Source organism: Triplophysa rosa, linkage group LG4 (genome assembly GCF_024868665.1).
Source record: "Triplophysa rosa linkage group LG4, Trosa_1v2, whole genome shotgun sequence".
NCBI classification, from domain to species: Eukaryota; Metazoa; Chordata; class Actinopteri; order Cypriniformes; family Nemacheilidae; genus Triplophysa; species Triplophysa rosa.
The window spans coordinates 2,391,415-2,406,961 of NC_079893.1; the positions used below are offsets into that span (position 1 = coordinate 2,391,415).

The 15,547-nt window shown below is 41.0% G+C and overlaps 1 protein-coding gene and 1 non-coding gene across 3 annotated transcripts; both read right to left on the reverse strand.

Annotated features, from left to right (window-relative positions):
* Positions 1-708: 708 nt before the first annotated feature.
* kpnb3 (karyopherin (importin) beta 3) lies at positions 709-15,026 on the reverse strand. 2 transcript variants are annotated; one of them, XM_057331927.1, is made up of 25 exons: positions 14,889-15,026; positions 12,861-12,941; positions 12,242-12,434; positions 12,051-12,153; positions 11,177-11,273; positions 10,988-11,092; positions 10,768-10,890; positions 9,552-9,672; positions 9,347-9,434; positions 9,040-9,146; positions 8,560-8,684; positions 8,215-8,478; positions 7,672-7,890; positions 6,287-6,370; positions 6,077-6,209; positions 5,841-5,962; positions 5,025-5,121; positions 4,721-4,893; positions 4,396-4,507; positions 4,257-4,312; positions 4,056-4,178; positions 2,649-2,868; positions 2,325-2,553; positions 2,108-2,249; positions 709-1,954 (listed from the first exon to the last, which is right to left on the reverse strand). In XM_057331927.1, the coding sequence occupies exons 1-25, from the start codon at positions 14,964-14,966 to the stop codon at positions 1,868-1,870; spliced, it is 3,282 nt and encodes a 1,093-aa protein (XP_057187910.1). In that variant the 5' UTR covers positions 14,967-15,026; the 3' UTR covers positions 709-1,867. The 2 variants fall into 2 exon arrangements, with proteins under 2 accessions (XP_057187910.1, XP_057187911.1); XM_057331928.1 differs by lacking the exon at positions 14,889-15,026 and adding an exon at positions 13,022-13,431 and having other exon boundaries at positions 710-1,954.
* On the reverse strand, positions 10,590-10,727 carry LOC130553737 (small nucleolar RNA SNORA84). The gene has a single exon (XR_008962901.1). It is a non-coding gene; the product is annotated as a small nucleolar RNA SNORA84 (small nucleolar RNA).
* Positions 15,027-15,547: the final 521 nt, after the last annotated feature.

Genomic DNA, 15,547 nt, shown 5'->3' on the forward strand with positions numbered 1-15,547 from the left:
ACTCCTGGGTGAGAGACACTGCCCTCAAGGAATAAGTGGAATTTGATCATTCTAACATTAAAAAAAAAGTTTCCATAAGATTCTAATATGAGACAGATTAAAAACGACATCGCATGGCATCTACAGGGCAACTTTAATTCCCAGTAGCACAAAATGTCTATTTCATTATTTTGAACACCATGTAAAGACCTCAGCAGATTAAGAATATGGTATTTCCCCCAACATCAGATCATCTCAGGTAAATAGACCATTTATCAACAGGGACTGTAATAACTCAACATATACCATACGGTCCTATACAACAATGTACCACTGAACCTTTCTGAGGGCTCAAAAGTATTAGAAAGACATTTTAAGGAAATTTCTGTTTTCTGATGGATAACAGAATAATTGATTCATCCATTTTTTTACCAAACACCCCATGGTAAAAAAGTTACTGTGTGTTTTTATAATGAAATTCTGTAATGACAACCGCCTCTTGAAACCAATCCTGAGAGATCCTAACAGAAATTAATCAACAGAATTACATGTACATCTCCGGGGATATTTTCTCATGTACAGCTTACAAAAAGAGCAATCAATTACTACCAAATAACTTAAGTGTAACAAAAACACTATTTAGAAAAAAATCCAATCCAAACCCAACACCTTTAGGATCAAAACTATTTTTTCTTGTAGTTAAAAATCACCCGCAGGCAACAAAAACCTCATACAAGTGTCTTAAAGGAATCCGTTTATTCAGCAGGATCTTAGATCTGATCACACTAGAAGAATCTGCTCCTGTAGGATTTCTGACCGGAGACACCAGCAGCATCTTTAAACTTTTAGCTTGAAAATCTCCATTAACAGCGAAATACTTCTGATCTGAAAGTACATTTGACCAAGTTAAGTTCATGTGCTCCTAAAATTTGGGCATTTTTCACAAAGCGTTTGGAATATGAAGAAAAGCTGTTGAATGATGAGGCTTATTCGCAGATGTGACAAAAACAAACTGGACAGCAGAGCTACAGTTCCTCAGCATATGCAGTTTAATGAAACATTGTGAAACTGTAGATCATGTTTTGCAGTTTTAATACTGAAAGTGTTGTAAAATGATTTACCCGGGACAGATTTCATATCATACAAACAAGTGATGACCTATAAACCAAACGGCTTAAGACGCCCAAAAATCCTTGATATCCGAGTCAGTTTTCCTATATTTATTTCACTTCACTGAGCCAGTGACCGATCACAGATATCAGCAGCAAACATACGGCCTTCATTCCCAAACATCATACCCGGCTACTGAGAGCAGTGCTAAACAAAAACAAACCTAACCTGGAAAGAGAAAAACATTGATGTGACCGCCGCCTGCTTGACGCTTTATTCCAGTCCATCAGTCTGATCCGTCTCCTAAACTGGATGAAAGGCCCGACGACAGGTTGGACCGATTCCTAAATCAGTTTCACTAGGACTGACAAACATTAAACTGTGACAAAACCGACTGAGATCAACAAACCTCGTAAGGGAGAAAAAAGCACAATTTCTACACCAGAATGTCTTGGATCTAAAATGGATGACTGTTTATTTCATTTCCTACTCCCCCTCCCACATTCATTCAACATGAGGGTTTGTTATGAAAGTCATCGACCGGCTTTTTTTGAGGTGAGACACACAGATACACACGCCGGATCCTCGCCCCCGACGTTGGGTGCATGGAGAAGATTTGATGATGTTGTAAAGAGGCCAGAAACAAACTGAGTCACATGACAGTTCTTCGCTCAGAAACGGGGAAAGGGCCAAAATCTAGATGTGGAATTCCAGGTGTCAAGTTTTTAAATCCGCAGTAGATGGGCTGTTCTACAGAGTTAAGGCGTCACTCGTGGACTCAAGCCGTGTTCAGAAGGTCCTGGATGGCCTTCTGTTGGGCTTCATTGAGAGCGGATACACACTGCGTCCACAATCCTCCAGATACCTGAAAACACCACCAGGAAAACCATTGTCAACACAAAACCTTAAACACATAATGAACTGTCAAAATCAAGTAGTAGTGGAATTTTAATACAAAGTTGTGCTAAAATCGAATGATGAGACACCATGACAGACCACAAAGTAACGCAAAACTTACTTGTACTTGACGGATAACGTTAGCCAATCGTTTGCTGCAGTCGTCTTCACTTTTAATCGACTCACTGGCGACGCCATCAGCAATGATGGTGAAAATCTTGGGAAGGTTTGCGTTGTCCGGTCCAAGAACGATGGGATTGTTGCTGTTGGAGAAACGTTCACGTTAAATTCTCAACGAATCCAAAGTCTCCGGGTTTATACCAGCGGAAGATTCTCACCTTTCGATGAGGTCACAGAGATAGTTAAACGTATGGACCGCCTCCTCTTTATCCTCATTGAGCGGCAGCCAGGACAGCCAATGGGGAAGCACCTCACTGACGTTCACACACTCCGGCCGGTACTTCATGACTTTACCCACAGCCGAGATGCAGTTCTCTGTAGCGTTGACGTTTTCTTTTGCCCTCGAGTCTGTTGCTTGGATCACACTCACCAGAAGAGGGACGGCCTCTGAAAGCACACGCGCGACCGCGTTAAGAAACTTGACCACAAACACGTTACGGCTTGAGCCACAACAGTTGAAAGCGTCATGCCGTACATCTCACCTGTAAAAGCAGGCCGGTAGTTTTCTCCACCAAACTGAGCCATGACACCGACACCATACGCAGCTGCTTGTCTGACCTCTGGGCTGGTGTCACACAGGGACTGCATCATGGGCCGCAGGAAGTACTCGGCGAATTTAAAGGAAGAGGGGCTGCAGTGCTCGATGACATCATCAAAAATACACAAACCCCACTGTCTGTCTGCCCAAGGTCTGTGCGGACTCTGTCAGAAACACAAGATGAATATAGACACTACGTTTACTGACAGAAAAAAGAAACCAAGCTGTATCCAAAATCGCACCTTAAGCCCTATGATTTCCGCGATGCGGAAAACGCAGACAGAATCGTGGAATCCAGGCATAAAAACAGAATTTGCTGTATGGCACGGAATCTGGCAAATGTATCACTTCTTTGACAAAGTAGCGCGAAACAGCTAACAAAATGCAAATTGTGCTATGAATAACGTTAGAATTATTAAGATGCGGGTTAAATAATCTGCTTGTTTTGCACGTCTGTATTAAAAGTGGTTAGATTGCATGTAGTTCACGCGTAATGTTCATGTGGCGCTTTCAACTGCATTGAATCTACTGTCAAACAACATTTTACTTAGTACAGTATTTACTTTAGTAAATGGAAGTTAATGTGCTAGTAATATAACAAAAATAGTACTTGTATTTAGGTAGACCTGAAAACAAAAGAAAAACGTACTGGTTTTTTAACAGTTAAGTACATTATACCCTATTTTTTTTCCTTGTATGGTTCAAAGTATCCACTGTAGGTTTTTAAATATAGTTTATAAGTGAATACTACAGTTTTTTTCATGTGGGCAAATATATCACTTTGTACAGTAAAAAAACGGAAAACACCGAATCCAAAAAACCCCCGAAAAAATTAAACCGAATTTGGGGAAAAAATAAAACTGATTTCATAGGGCCCTACACACCCTAGGTGAACATGGGACTGTTATAGCCGTTAGAAACCACGATTGGTTCATCAAATTTAGTCAGTTAGGCTTACCAATTAATCAACGGCATTTGTTTGAAGCTCACCATATGTGTTTTGTGGCAATAATTAATCGATAAATTGATTTGTATTTTTAATAACGAATTCATTTTTCTGAAAATATTCATCTGTACCTGTGATTGTGGTTAGGGATGCAGTGTTAAGTACATTTTTGCCGGTAACGATAACCGATAATTCTTCAACATTGGAAGCCGATAACCGATATATTGGCCGATATACGGTTTCTAAATATTAATAACATTTTCTGAGACTGAAACAAAAAGCAAAAAGTGGACAAGTGCTATTATTTGAAAACGTTTACTGCAGAAAACAAGGTAACCTTTAGTTCTACCTTTAGATTTTCAGACGTATCTGTGAAAATCAATATGTTAGTGCAGTCACACTCACGATCAGATTAACGATGAGCTGCATCAGCTGCTCAAACCACAGAAGAATGTTCTCTCCATAGCTGCTGAAGATTGAGTGCAGGATGTCAGACACTTTGGTCAAGATGTAGACATCATTTTCATCCTGAGACACAAACAAACACAGACCATTAAAACTAAGATTCCAAACACCAGAACAAACGGCACTGGATGTGTGACTCACTTCATCCTGTAACGTTTCCTCCACCTGCTCATCGTAATCTTCATCTTGACGTTTGGCTGCAAACAACAAACACAACAAGTGTTAAAAAAATGTTGTGTCCATGAACAAATATCACCTTAGACATGCCAAATGCGCTCACCCTGTCTGAGCTCCTGGTTTTTAAAGTGCTCCTCTAGTTTAGCTTTTAAAATGCCTCCCAGTTCTTCAAAATGTTCATTGTTCAGACAGCCGTCTCCCATCAGCTCAATACACTAAAAGAGACATTTCATTAGTTCAATGCACAACTTATACTGGGAAACATCACAGTTAAACATTTCTCAAACTGGAAAATGTGTATTTCGTAGAGGTCCTAAAACGCTAATGTTCAAGCTGACGTTTCATCTTTTGTATGATACAGAATGCACAGAATTACGAATCCATCTCTCTCTCCGTCTGCACGTTCAGTAGTTCATGAAGCGAGTTACCTTGGCAAATGAATGCATGATTTCGGACAGCACATCAGAGTCTGGTTCAGTCCCGATGGCTTTGATGAGCGCGTCACACATGAAGTGCCACATCTGTGTGAGATACTCCGGACCTCTTACACGAGCACACTCCAACAGAAGAGGCATGGACTCCGCAGCCGCCACACGCACGCGTGAAGATCACGTTAAAGAACACATCGATTAACGTTTGACACATTTACTTCAGGACTAGATGTTGATCGAGACAGAGATTGTATGTAGGATGACTTTCACTGGGCATGATTTGTTGTTCGTGGAAGGATATCATCGTGGAAGTAGAACTTCAGCAGAGGAACCATCAGCTTGACAACTTGCTCTGTGTACTCGACAAAACCTTCCTTCAGCTCTTTAGCGTAACACACCTGAAGATGAAAATATAAACACAATCACAGACTAAAATCATTCAAAATAATGACGGCTGGGGTTCGTACTTCATTATTTAAACAAGTATGTGCGTCTTGTTTTCTAATTGGGCCTCATTCATGAAACATTGGTACATTCAGAGTAATCGGCGCGTAAAACAGACCATCACGAAAACTTTCCTCCAAATTCAAATACTTCGTAAAGGTCTAAGATTTGATAGTAAAACGTGTTAATGAATTCCAATCACTCGTAAACAGCGCGCATGCACGCTCATTCATAATTAGCATAATCCCCGCCTATGACGCTACGCAAAGCATAGCTGGAATCCTCTGGACTTCATTCTCAGGTTTGGCTACATTATATTGCATAAATGCAGAAGAGACTAATAGGCTATATGATTACCAATAAATTAATCAATTAAACCGTGTGACTAGCTCTGCGTTTTAGTTCAAAAGTAAAAAATGATAAAAGAGGGCCAAGAACTCGTGAAATATCGTCAGCTTGTCTAAAATAACACAGAACGTTACATGCAGTTTTACACACTATTTACACGTGGTAGGGAGCAGGTGTACATTTCTTTCGTACCAACTAACATTTTGAAAATACGAACATTTTCATGAATCCGAACGATCTACACAAAAATTTGTTCTGCTCGTGTTTCATGAATGAGACCCATTGAGTGTTAATACTGATGAGCATTACGATGGGATGTTCTCACCAGCATCTGGCATGCGGTGGCTTTCTCCTCTAGTCCTGCAGTTTTGATGCCAAAACTCTGCTGATCTCCGAGATTCACAAACTCCCAACCATCATCTTCAGACATGTTCTCCATGTCCTGAGCTAAAGACAGTAAGACCGTGTTAAACCAGGACAGAAAACAAGCATGAATCATACGAAACAAAACAAGCTAATGGAATAACATTCGCATCAAGCTTGAACAAGAAAGTGTCTTACTGTCCAGAAGAGCCACTTCAGGTTTGATGGAGGCCGTCTTCATCAGGGGTCCCATCACCACAGGCAGGTACTGCTGAAACTCCTTGCCCAGAATCTTACACATGCGAGCCCAGGCTGAGATCATGTATGAGATCTGATGACGAAACGGATGAATGAGTCTCCGCGGCTCACGCGCAAACATGAAGTCACATGATCAATCTGATGGGTTACCTGTGGATCATCGTCCTCCAGATCATTGAAATCTGTCTGTGTCTTCAGAAGCAACTGCATTACAACTGAAGCGTCGGGCATGAACTACAGACAGACAAACAAATGTCACAAAGTACAGAGGCAAACACGAGAGTTCAGAGATTTAAATAGTAGGGGTGGGTTTTGAGGCCATTTTGGAGATTCGATTCGATTCTACTCTATTCGATATCTATTAGTTATCAGTATTTCATTAAAAATATTCGTTTTGCAGACATGGAATCCATATTTAAATATATAGGCTGGTAACTGAACCCCCTCCCTAACACAGCTAAATGAATGAAATGCACATTCACGTTAATAGCAGAGCCCACACAACTATTTTGAATTACTTTTTACTTTAACTGAGTATCCAAAAATGACAAACATTGTAAATGTGCAACAGTGAAATCATGAAACATGTTTAAGAAATGAACCAGATTTCCAAATTCAACTTGAATAATGGCGCCATCCTCTGGACGAGAGGTGAAATACGGATAACATTCTCTGAGGCACCCGAATCTACAGTTTCTTAAAATTGAAGATAGATAAAAATCGAAGAATCATTAAATAGTTAATATCATGACATTAAAACACTATGCTTGTCACACTATCATTTAAGTTTTTGGTATAGTAAGTTTATCCATTTTGGCAACTAGAATTACACATTAATGTGTAACGTAAATATGGACCATATCCAAAACTCTATTGTCACAAAAGTTAGGATGAGTCATCATTGCAGTTCAGCTTCAATATTCAAATTTGACGTTTAAGGCTGTGTTCACACTTTACTTCTTTTTTTGAAGTTGCCAGCATCTGTTTTACATTATAATCCTATGGAGTAAACAGTGATTTCGAAAAAAGTCCCGAGCACTTTTTTTTTAAACGCCGTCGCCAGCACTTTTTTCTGCAGCTCAGAGCGTCTTTTGAGGTTGAAAAAAGATCAACTTTTCTGAAAAAACGCCCAACGTCAAGCACCTTTTTCACAGCTAACCAATGACAGAGACCTGTTGTTTCCATAACAACATGCGAGGAACGTGATTGGTCAAGAAGGCTCAAGCTCGAAAAAATAAAATGGCAGCCGAAACGCCCATTGGAGCATGGCTTTGTACAAATGTTCAAAGTTTAATTTTCACTTTCAACAACTTCTGATTGCATTTCTAGCGAGAAATTAGTATTGTAGTTTTTAAAATATGTGATTGGTTATTGCAAAGACGCTCTTGTTTATAATTCAAATAGACTTCTGTTACGCTGCGCCTATGAAGCCTGTCTCTCTTAAGCTGCCTTTTATTTCTTTTTTACTAAAAAAAGCCAGTCAACTTTTTCTTGTCAAAAAAAGAAGTCAAGTGTGAACACAGCCTAAGACTCACTTTCTCTTTTCCCACAGCCAGACCAATCAGACTGATGCATTCGATGGTTTTTCCTCGGAGTAGGCGGAGCTCTTTTTGAACCGCGTTCTCGACGATGTGCTTGAGGGAAGGCATGAAGTGGTCATAGTACGGGACAAACTTCTCCTCTGCGGTGTCGGCCACTGAGGCAATGGACGTCACCACCTGCTCCAGCACCAGTTTAGTACCTTTCTGTATCAGCTAGAAGAGGAGATCCAAAATCAACTCATCATCAAACCTCACGATTCCAAACCAACATCAAAAAGACTCTTCACATGCATTATATGATGAGCACACCAACGGCACATCTGAAGCCAGGGTCAAGTCGATTTCAACACTAAGAGAATGAAAACTCCAAATTGAATTCAAAGAGACCCCAACTCAGATCAAACTAAACCTCACCACATTTACTTTGCGCACCTGACAGAAGAAAAAACAGAAAATAATTTGACACAGTAACCGAAAGCTACTCATAGCAGAGCATTATGGGATGCAAACACTCAATAGATGAAGTCAAGATGGCACCTCCTGGAGTTTGGCCACCATGATGTCGTGCAGATGTTTGACCAGGTCGTCCAGATACGGGATGAGCAGTGTTTTGGGACAGTCCTCTGTGAAGTTAATGAGAGCGGCAGCGGCGTGGGCCTGAACCCGAGGGTTCGACTGATCCTCCATAGTCTGCAAGAGCGCAGAGATCACCTTATCGTGAAATTTCTTCTGGAAGGTGGCTGCGAAGTCTGTGGCCATCTGTCCAATAGCGTTACAGGCGGCGTAACGAACTCGCGGGTGCTTTGAAATGAGAGCAGATTTAGCATGCTTGTTTGTATGAGTGTGAGAGATTTACGAGTGAAATTCAAACAAGATTCTCACAGGATCCTGACAGAAGAGCAGCACGAAGCTCACGATCTCACTGAGAATAGCCTCCATCTGCTGATGACAGCCTTCACCGATAGCGGACAGAGCCATCAGACCAGCGTGCCTGTACTTCCAATCCGCTACACAAGAAATATCACATCAGGTTTAGGACTCCAAGCATTTGCCAGTATCAAATACTCGTATCACGATAATTCATAGAGCTCTAAACACAAATACTCAGTCCCTGCAGGATTTTGCGATCGCAGAATTTAACGCATAATCAAACAAACTCCGCAAAGTTTGCAGAAGAACCTTATTTGCCAATTCAAGTAGTATTTGTAACTTTTTCGGCCGCAATTTTTATCGCAAAATTTGAATAAAGCTGCTGCATTAAGCATTTTTGGTCGCAGAAAATCACAAAAAAATCTCAGCAAAATCCTGTGGGGACTGAATACTGTGTGTGTGTGATCTCTTGAAACACAGTTTGTTCCTTACGATTCTGTAACATCTGCATGATGTGGTGTTTGATCATGGGCAGCACAATTTTTCCTCCGAGACCACAAGCGATTCTGTCCAGAGCGCTCTCACCCGCCACCGAGTTACTGAACATGAGGACAAATGTTAAATCTACATCACAAGCGTGCCACAATCATACATCATTAGTGATCACACGTGTATAAAATCGCTAGAATAAAAGTAATTGACAAATAAAGTCCGATGAGCAGACTGTACCAAAAACAGCTGGCAGGGACATCAGAATACTTTCAAATAGAGCCAAAATGAATCATGACACCGAACAGACCTGTCAAAGTCATCATCCTCCAGTTCATCAGCAAGAGCCCAGTCTTCATCCTCCTCCAGATCCACCATCATACTCAACATCTGCGGCACTGCAAACCAACATCCACCAGAGCGTTACAAACACATCAGCTCACGGGCAAAAACTAATCTCCATTTTATATTCAGCTAATCGTGCAGCATGTTTGAAGCACATGAACGCGTCTCACCGCTCTGAGCGATGATGTTGGTGTGTTTTCTCAGCATGGCCGCAGCCGTCTCTGACAGCGTCACAATGACCTCCAGCGCCAGCTGCCTCTGCATGTTTGACAGGTTCGTATCTGCACACAACTGAATCAAGACAACACACAAAATAATTCTGTAAAAACCAAACGTTCTGATTGGCTGACTCTAACTTCAGTCTTTAAGGATAAAACGACTAGACTTTTGTCTACATTCATCAGGGCTCCAGACAAAACAATCAGTTCAGGAGCCATTGGCTCCTATAGGGGAAAAACAGGCGCCAAATTATTTTTCAAGAGCCACATAACATGAACTTAATTCTTTAACTCACGTTTAATACACAGTTATACTGTTGTGTGTTTATTTTCCCGCTCATTTGTTTTAACGTTTTTTCAAGCTATTTTGAAGAATGTAGGACAGCAAACAGTTCTGGGGCACTTTTGACTACCATTGTTTTTTTCCTACTATGGGTGTCGAGATCTGTTTTGTTATAAGCATTCTTCCAAATATCTTTCTCCGTGTTCATCAGAACAAAGACATTTATACCGATTTGGAACAATTGGAGTGAGGAAATGATGACAGAATTGTCATTTTTGGGTGAAGTATCCCTTTAAGTAATTAACAAATAAATGACGTTACCTGAACAACTTCGTGGTTAGTTTCGTTTTAAACGTCTCAAAATATCCATTTTTTCTTCCTCAGGCGCATTAAAATACGTCACAGCAAACAGCGCATCCTAGTAGGCTAATGGCTCATGTTGTGTGCATGTATAGGCCACATGTCAATGACCAGCGCTAAAATCCGCGCAAGTATTCTGCGGGGATCTGCGGCTCTTATTCCGTGCTGCCTCATCGAGCATTGGTACACTGAGCGTGGGGAAAAAAGGCGCTTCTGTTGGAAACACTTTAAAAAGAAGTACATCTGGATGGTCGCCAGTGACGATCTCTGCAAAAATATCACTCGCAAATGAATATTTTTGGTCGCAGATGCGACCGTTTTGGGCGCAGTCTGGAGCCCTGTGCAGACCGTGTCTCTGCAACCGGGCTGTGGAAGGAGCACAGAAACATCAACTTCCAAGCATGAAATCGCAGAGATCAATGTGCGCCTGTCAAACACAACCTCGAGGTCCAGCATGAATGGGCCGTCTCAAGGAACCACCAGGCACAGCGCGAGGAAATCACATCATGAGATGTCTGGACGTACCTTTAGGCTGAGCTGAAGCGTGGCCTCCAGATTGGGTCTCAGGTATTTGGGGGCGGTGTCTGCTATCTCCACCAATGATTTCAGCACAGAGTCATCACCGCTGTAACAGCTTTCATTGACCGCCTTATGAAAAAAGAAAAATGGTTCACATATATAATCAAAAACAATCACGAGTGAGATATTACGATCACTGCAGTTTAGAAGGTCTGAAGATGGTCACCTGCAGAATGCCGGGCAGAAGATCTGAGAAGTGTTTTAACAGGGCTGTGTTACCCTCATTGGACAGAATGAAGGACGCCGCTGCGCGTGCAGACAGAGCTCGAATCTGAAACAGAACATTCATGCGTGTTCATAAACCTCTCTTCTCATGACAGTCACTCAAGTTTAAAAGAGACCGGTGTGTGCCGACCTGTGGGTTGTCCTGATCTTGCATGCACTGCACTAACATGCGTTTGATGACCTCCAGATAATGCTGCTGCTGGTTACCAAAGATGCCTGGAAAATTCCTGAACACAACACAAACAATACATTTCCCTGAATGACAATCACAGAAAATGAACGAAACTTTATCGTCTTGAGTCGGAAAAACAGAAGAAAACCATTAGCTAGACCAGGGGCCGGAATCACAAAACTGTTCTTAAGATAAATTATAGGATGCTCATTAGAATGTCCTTTCTTAAGAAGTTCTCAAATATTTTCTTAAGAACATCTTCATTTTTTTTTCACAAGAATTAAATGACATGCGCTTTGTAAATCAATCTTGAGAAGAAAAAAAACATAGGAACTGTTTTTTCAGAAATACAAAACTTTCCTGATTTTTTTCTTAAATTAGAATTTAAGAATAAATATGGCAGTTAAGAATGTTTTGTGAATCCACCAGACTAATTATAGTTTTGACTTTAGTTTTATTCACATTTTAAATTAGCCTTTATTTTTATATTTTTGTGTTCATTTTAGTTAAAGTTTTAGCATTTTTTTATACATGCTTTTGTAATTTTATAATTTATTGGTTTATTTTTTTATGTTGCTATACAAGATTAATTCCTTTTTTTATTATAAAAATTTTAGTGCTTTAAACTTATTTCCGTTTATTTTTGAGGCAACATTTCAATTTTTATTTTAATTAAGTTTTTCTAATAATTTTTAGATCAATATCGTATTTGATTCCATGAACAGAAACATTTTCAAAGTTCTAATGTGAGTAAACTAAAATAACCCCGGAATCCACCCCCAGGACTGTCACAATATCACAAACTGAATCTTAAACACGGATGCTCAGTTACCAGAAAATATGCAGCGCTGCTTCTCGTTGGCAGACGTCCTGCGAGTTCACCGAATCAAAGAGAAACTTCAGGATCTCCGGCCACTGATTGTTCCCGTCATCATCTTGAGAAGAATCATAAAACATTAGTTCATCATTAAGCACGTCTAATCAGAACAGCACCGTTTATCGACCGATGAAGCGCAAACCCACCGATGAGATTGCGAGAGAGCTCGGCAGCGATGTCAGAGATCTTCTTGCGGATGTTGGAGGAAGTTTCAGACTGGATTCCAGCGAGCAGCTCTGTCTTGACAGCGGTCTGTATGTCGAGGGTCATGCTGGGATAGACCTCCTCGAAAGATGACGACAGCAGCCGCCGCAACAACACGGCCGCCATCTGCTTAACCTGAGAGGAAGACACAGAACGTGTGAGATGATGTCATCACAACAACACGGCTCTGTTTCTGAGCATTCGCGCTTTAAAGTGAAAACATGAGTTTGTGACAAACGACAAGCATGCTAAACTGTCCTCACACATTTCAATGACCAGTTTGTGTGTACACGTTTTTTTAATCAAGTTGAAATATGTGTACACCGTACACACTCTTAAAGTCCCAGTGAAATTAAAAAGGACAATTCTTATTTTATTCATGAAATATTTAAGCGTTTATAGTAAATTGCTTAAAGAAATGTATACACGTTTGAAACAACTTGAGGGCGAGTAAACGATGACAGAATTTTCATTTTTGGGTGAAGTGTCCCTTTAATAAGCAACAGATATTATGCAACGGTGTGTTTGAATGAATGAATGAATGATCCTAATCAAACACACCTCCTCAGCAGCAGATGCATCACGGACGGCCTGCAGTAAAAACGTGATCTTCGTCTGTCCAGGGATGCTCTCGTATGTTTCCTAAACAAAGACAAACAATAATGTAACAGTTGTATTCTACAAGACACTTCCATACTCGTAAAAACACATTTCAGTCATACCGGCTAGAGATTTTAAGAGCACGAAACCAATTCCATCTGTTTTCGACGGAGAGAATAACTTTGGTGAACTTCTCACCAGATTCTTGGAGTGACAAATGGTTCCGCATAACACGTCTGGAATGCAAAACCAATGACGAGACAGCGATCACATTTCCCTGAAATTTACCTCATGCATGCGTTCAGGTTTAGCTCCGTAGAGACACGTGAAGAAATATCTTCCTAAGATATTTTGAGAAATGTGTTCAGTCAATGGAAGTGAGTAGAGTTCAGTGTTGTTTGACTATTGACATTCTTCAAAATATCTTCTTTTGTGTTCTGAAGAAACTCGCACAGGTTTGAAAGGGCACAAGGATAAAAGTTGTTTTTGACTTTAACTTGTTATACTTCAGTACGTTTCACGGACTTAACAAGAAACACAGATTTCGGGGGGGGGGGGGGGTAAAGCGGGCCCTCATCATCATCACCACAGTGAATGAGTCAGATTCCACTGAGCATTAGTGATGTGTTGCTCATGTATTGTCTATAATAAAGAAAGTGCTGACCCTCGAATGTGCTAAAAAACCCAATGACCCCTCCTGAGCCTGGCTCTACCACAGATAATGAAGCTGGCAACAAAAGATTCAGTCAACACTGCCACCGGGATACAAGATTTGTGGGAAACTCGCCGCGAAACCTTGGAAACAGGTGACCTTTCGTGCGAAAATGGGACCATAATTCATAACACAGATACTACAGAACCTCAGAGGGTCACAAGAGTTCATCCTGATGTGAACACGTATCCTTCACCCAAATCCAAAGTATTTCCATGACATGACAGTGAGAATGAGCATGTTTTGTCATAAGCTGCCCTCATCGTGTAAAGACGGGTGTGACGTTACCTTTTAATGACTGTAATACAAGACAGAGTTTTTAAATATTTATCATCATTCTTAGAAATGCTGTTTTATCGCGATGCTTGTCGTGGAAAGCGATGCCATAGTATACAATGTCTGACTGAGATGTATACAAACTACGACCAGTAGCGATTTAACTAATGTAACTTGCACCGCTTTCAAAACATAAGCAGCAGTTGTGAGGCATTCGGAGTTTAAAATGACACAAAGGTTAAAAAGTGTCACGGCAACAGCGATAATCGACTCGCCCGAGCAGCTTAAACCGCGTTTAGCAACACCTGCACACGGCTAGCTGCGTCGCGCGCACACAAGGAAATAGAAATAAAAGCCGCCAAACGATGCTGTTCCAACAATTAGCTTTACAAACAAATTAATCAACCGTTTATTTTTAGAAAATAACGACAACAGCTAAATATATATAATGTACGTTAGTAAGGTTTCCAAAGATCGTTAGGCCACGTTGATACGCAGCTAGCGCAAATGACTCGTTCGACTCGGATCTTTTAAAAGATTCGATCGAACCGACTCGCAAAGCGATTTAAAACTTCTTGGCTTGCAGTAGTAGAATTACGTGTGTAGTCTTTATACAAATAACGTTAAATCAAAGAAACACTATAATCTCGGGAATAACGCAATTCTAGAATCAACCGTGCCATTTCATCAAAAAACGCATTCGGTATGACCTAACGGAAAAAATTATTTAAAGAAATGAACAAACACAGCGTAAAGTACAACACAATTACAGCAACGGAGTTGTACAAGAGCTCTAAAGTTTTCGAAACCGCTTCGTTCACGTGAACCGTTCGAAAGAATCGATTCGCCTAAATGATCCGGAGCCGAATAGCAGCAGCAACGCGCGCTTCACACGTGCTGGGCCAGTGCGAGGCTGAGCGGCCCGCGCTAAACTCCACGCGAACACGTCACGTTTGCCGTCAATAATCCACTCAGAAACGACAGTGAACCGAATTTCATACCTCCGACTGCTTCCTGACGGTGTTGTCAGGGCTCATCAGGTTGCTCAGCAAGAGGTAGAACTGCTGCTGCTCCGCCATGGCTGTTCGGTTCAGAAAGAGAGACCTGCGGCGGAGAAACGAGCGAATGAAAGCCGGCAGGGGAAGCGACCTCTGACACCAGACTGCACGAATGGAGCGACGTGATTGGCTCGTAGTGTCTTGTCACGGCGTGGCTGATTCGGTGACTGCTGTGAATGAGATTATACGATGGCGTTGGTTGGTGATCTTGGATGTCAATCATTATGACGTGTGAATAATTCCGTTCCTCGTCGTTTCATTGGCGGACGTTTCCTGAGGGACGCGGGTGAAGTCACGGTGGGCGTGCGATGATGTCATTGCAAAATAACGAGAAACGCGGGAAATAATTGGGTTTCCACAGTCAATGAAATATTTTCTGGTAAAATAAAGAAAATAAAGTTTAGCATTGAATATATACATTTTCATCAACAAGAATGTTTAAAGCCAGAATGTTGACAATTCTGATCATGTACGCAAAATAAAGTGCAATTGTTTAAATGTAATAATTTCAAAGAATGGCATGCAAATGGAAATCCAACCTATATAGTTGTGAAATGTCATTTTTAAACACAATTAAATGTCATGAATGAAAACAACAATAT

What these genes read in the sequence shown, in the direction of transcription:
- kpnb3 (XM_057331927.1), bottom strand. Translation starts at nt 14,966, where the DNA reads ATGGCGGAGCAGCAGCAGTTCTACCTCTTGCTGAGCAACCTGATGAGC. An exon ending in TGGCTGTGGGAAAAGAGAAA is followed by an intron (nt 6,371 to 7,671) that starts GTGAGTCTTAGG and finishes GTCTGTCTGTAG; the next exon opens with TTCATGCCCGACGCTTCAGT. An exon ending in AAACCAGGAGCTCAGACAGG is followed by an intron (nt 4,313 to 4,395) that starts GTGAGCGCATTT and finishes TGTTGTTTGCAG; the next exon opens with CCAAACGTCAAGATGAAGAT.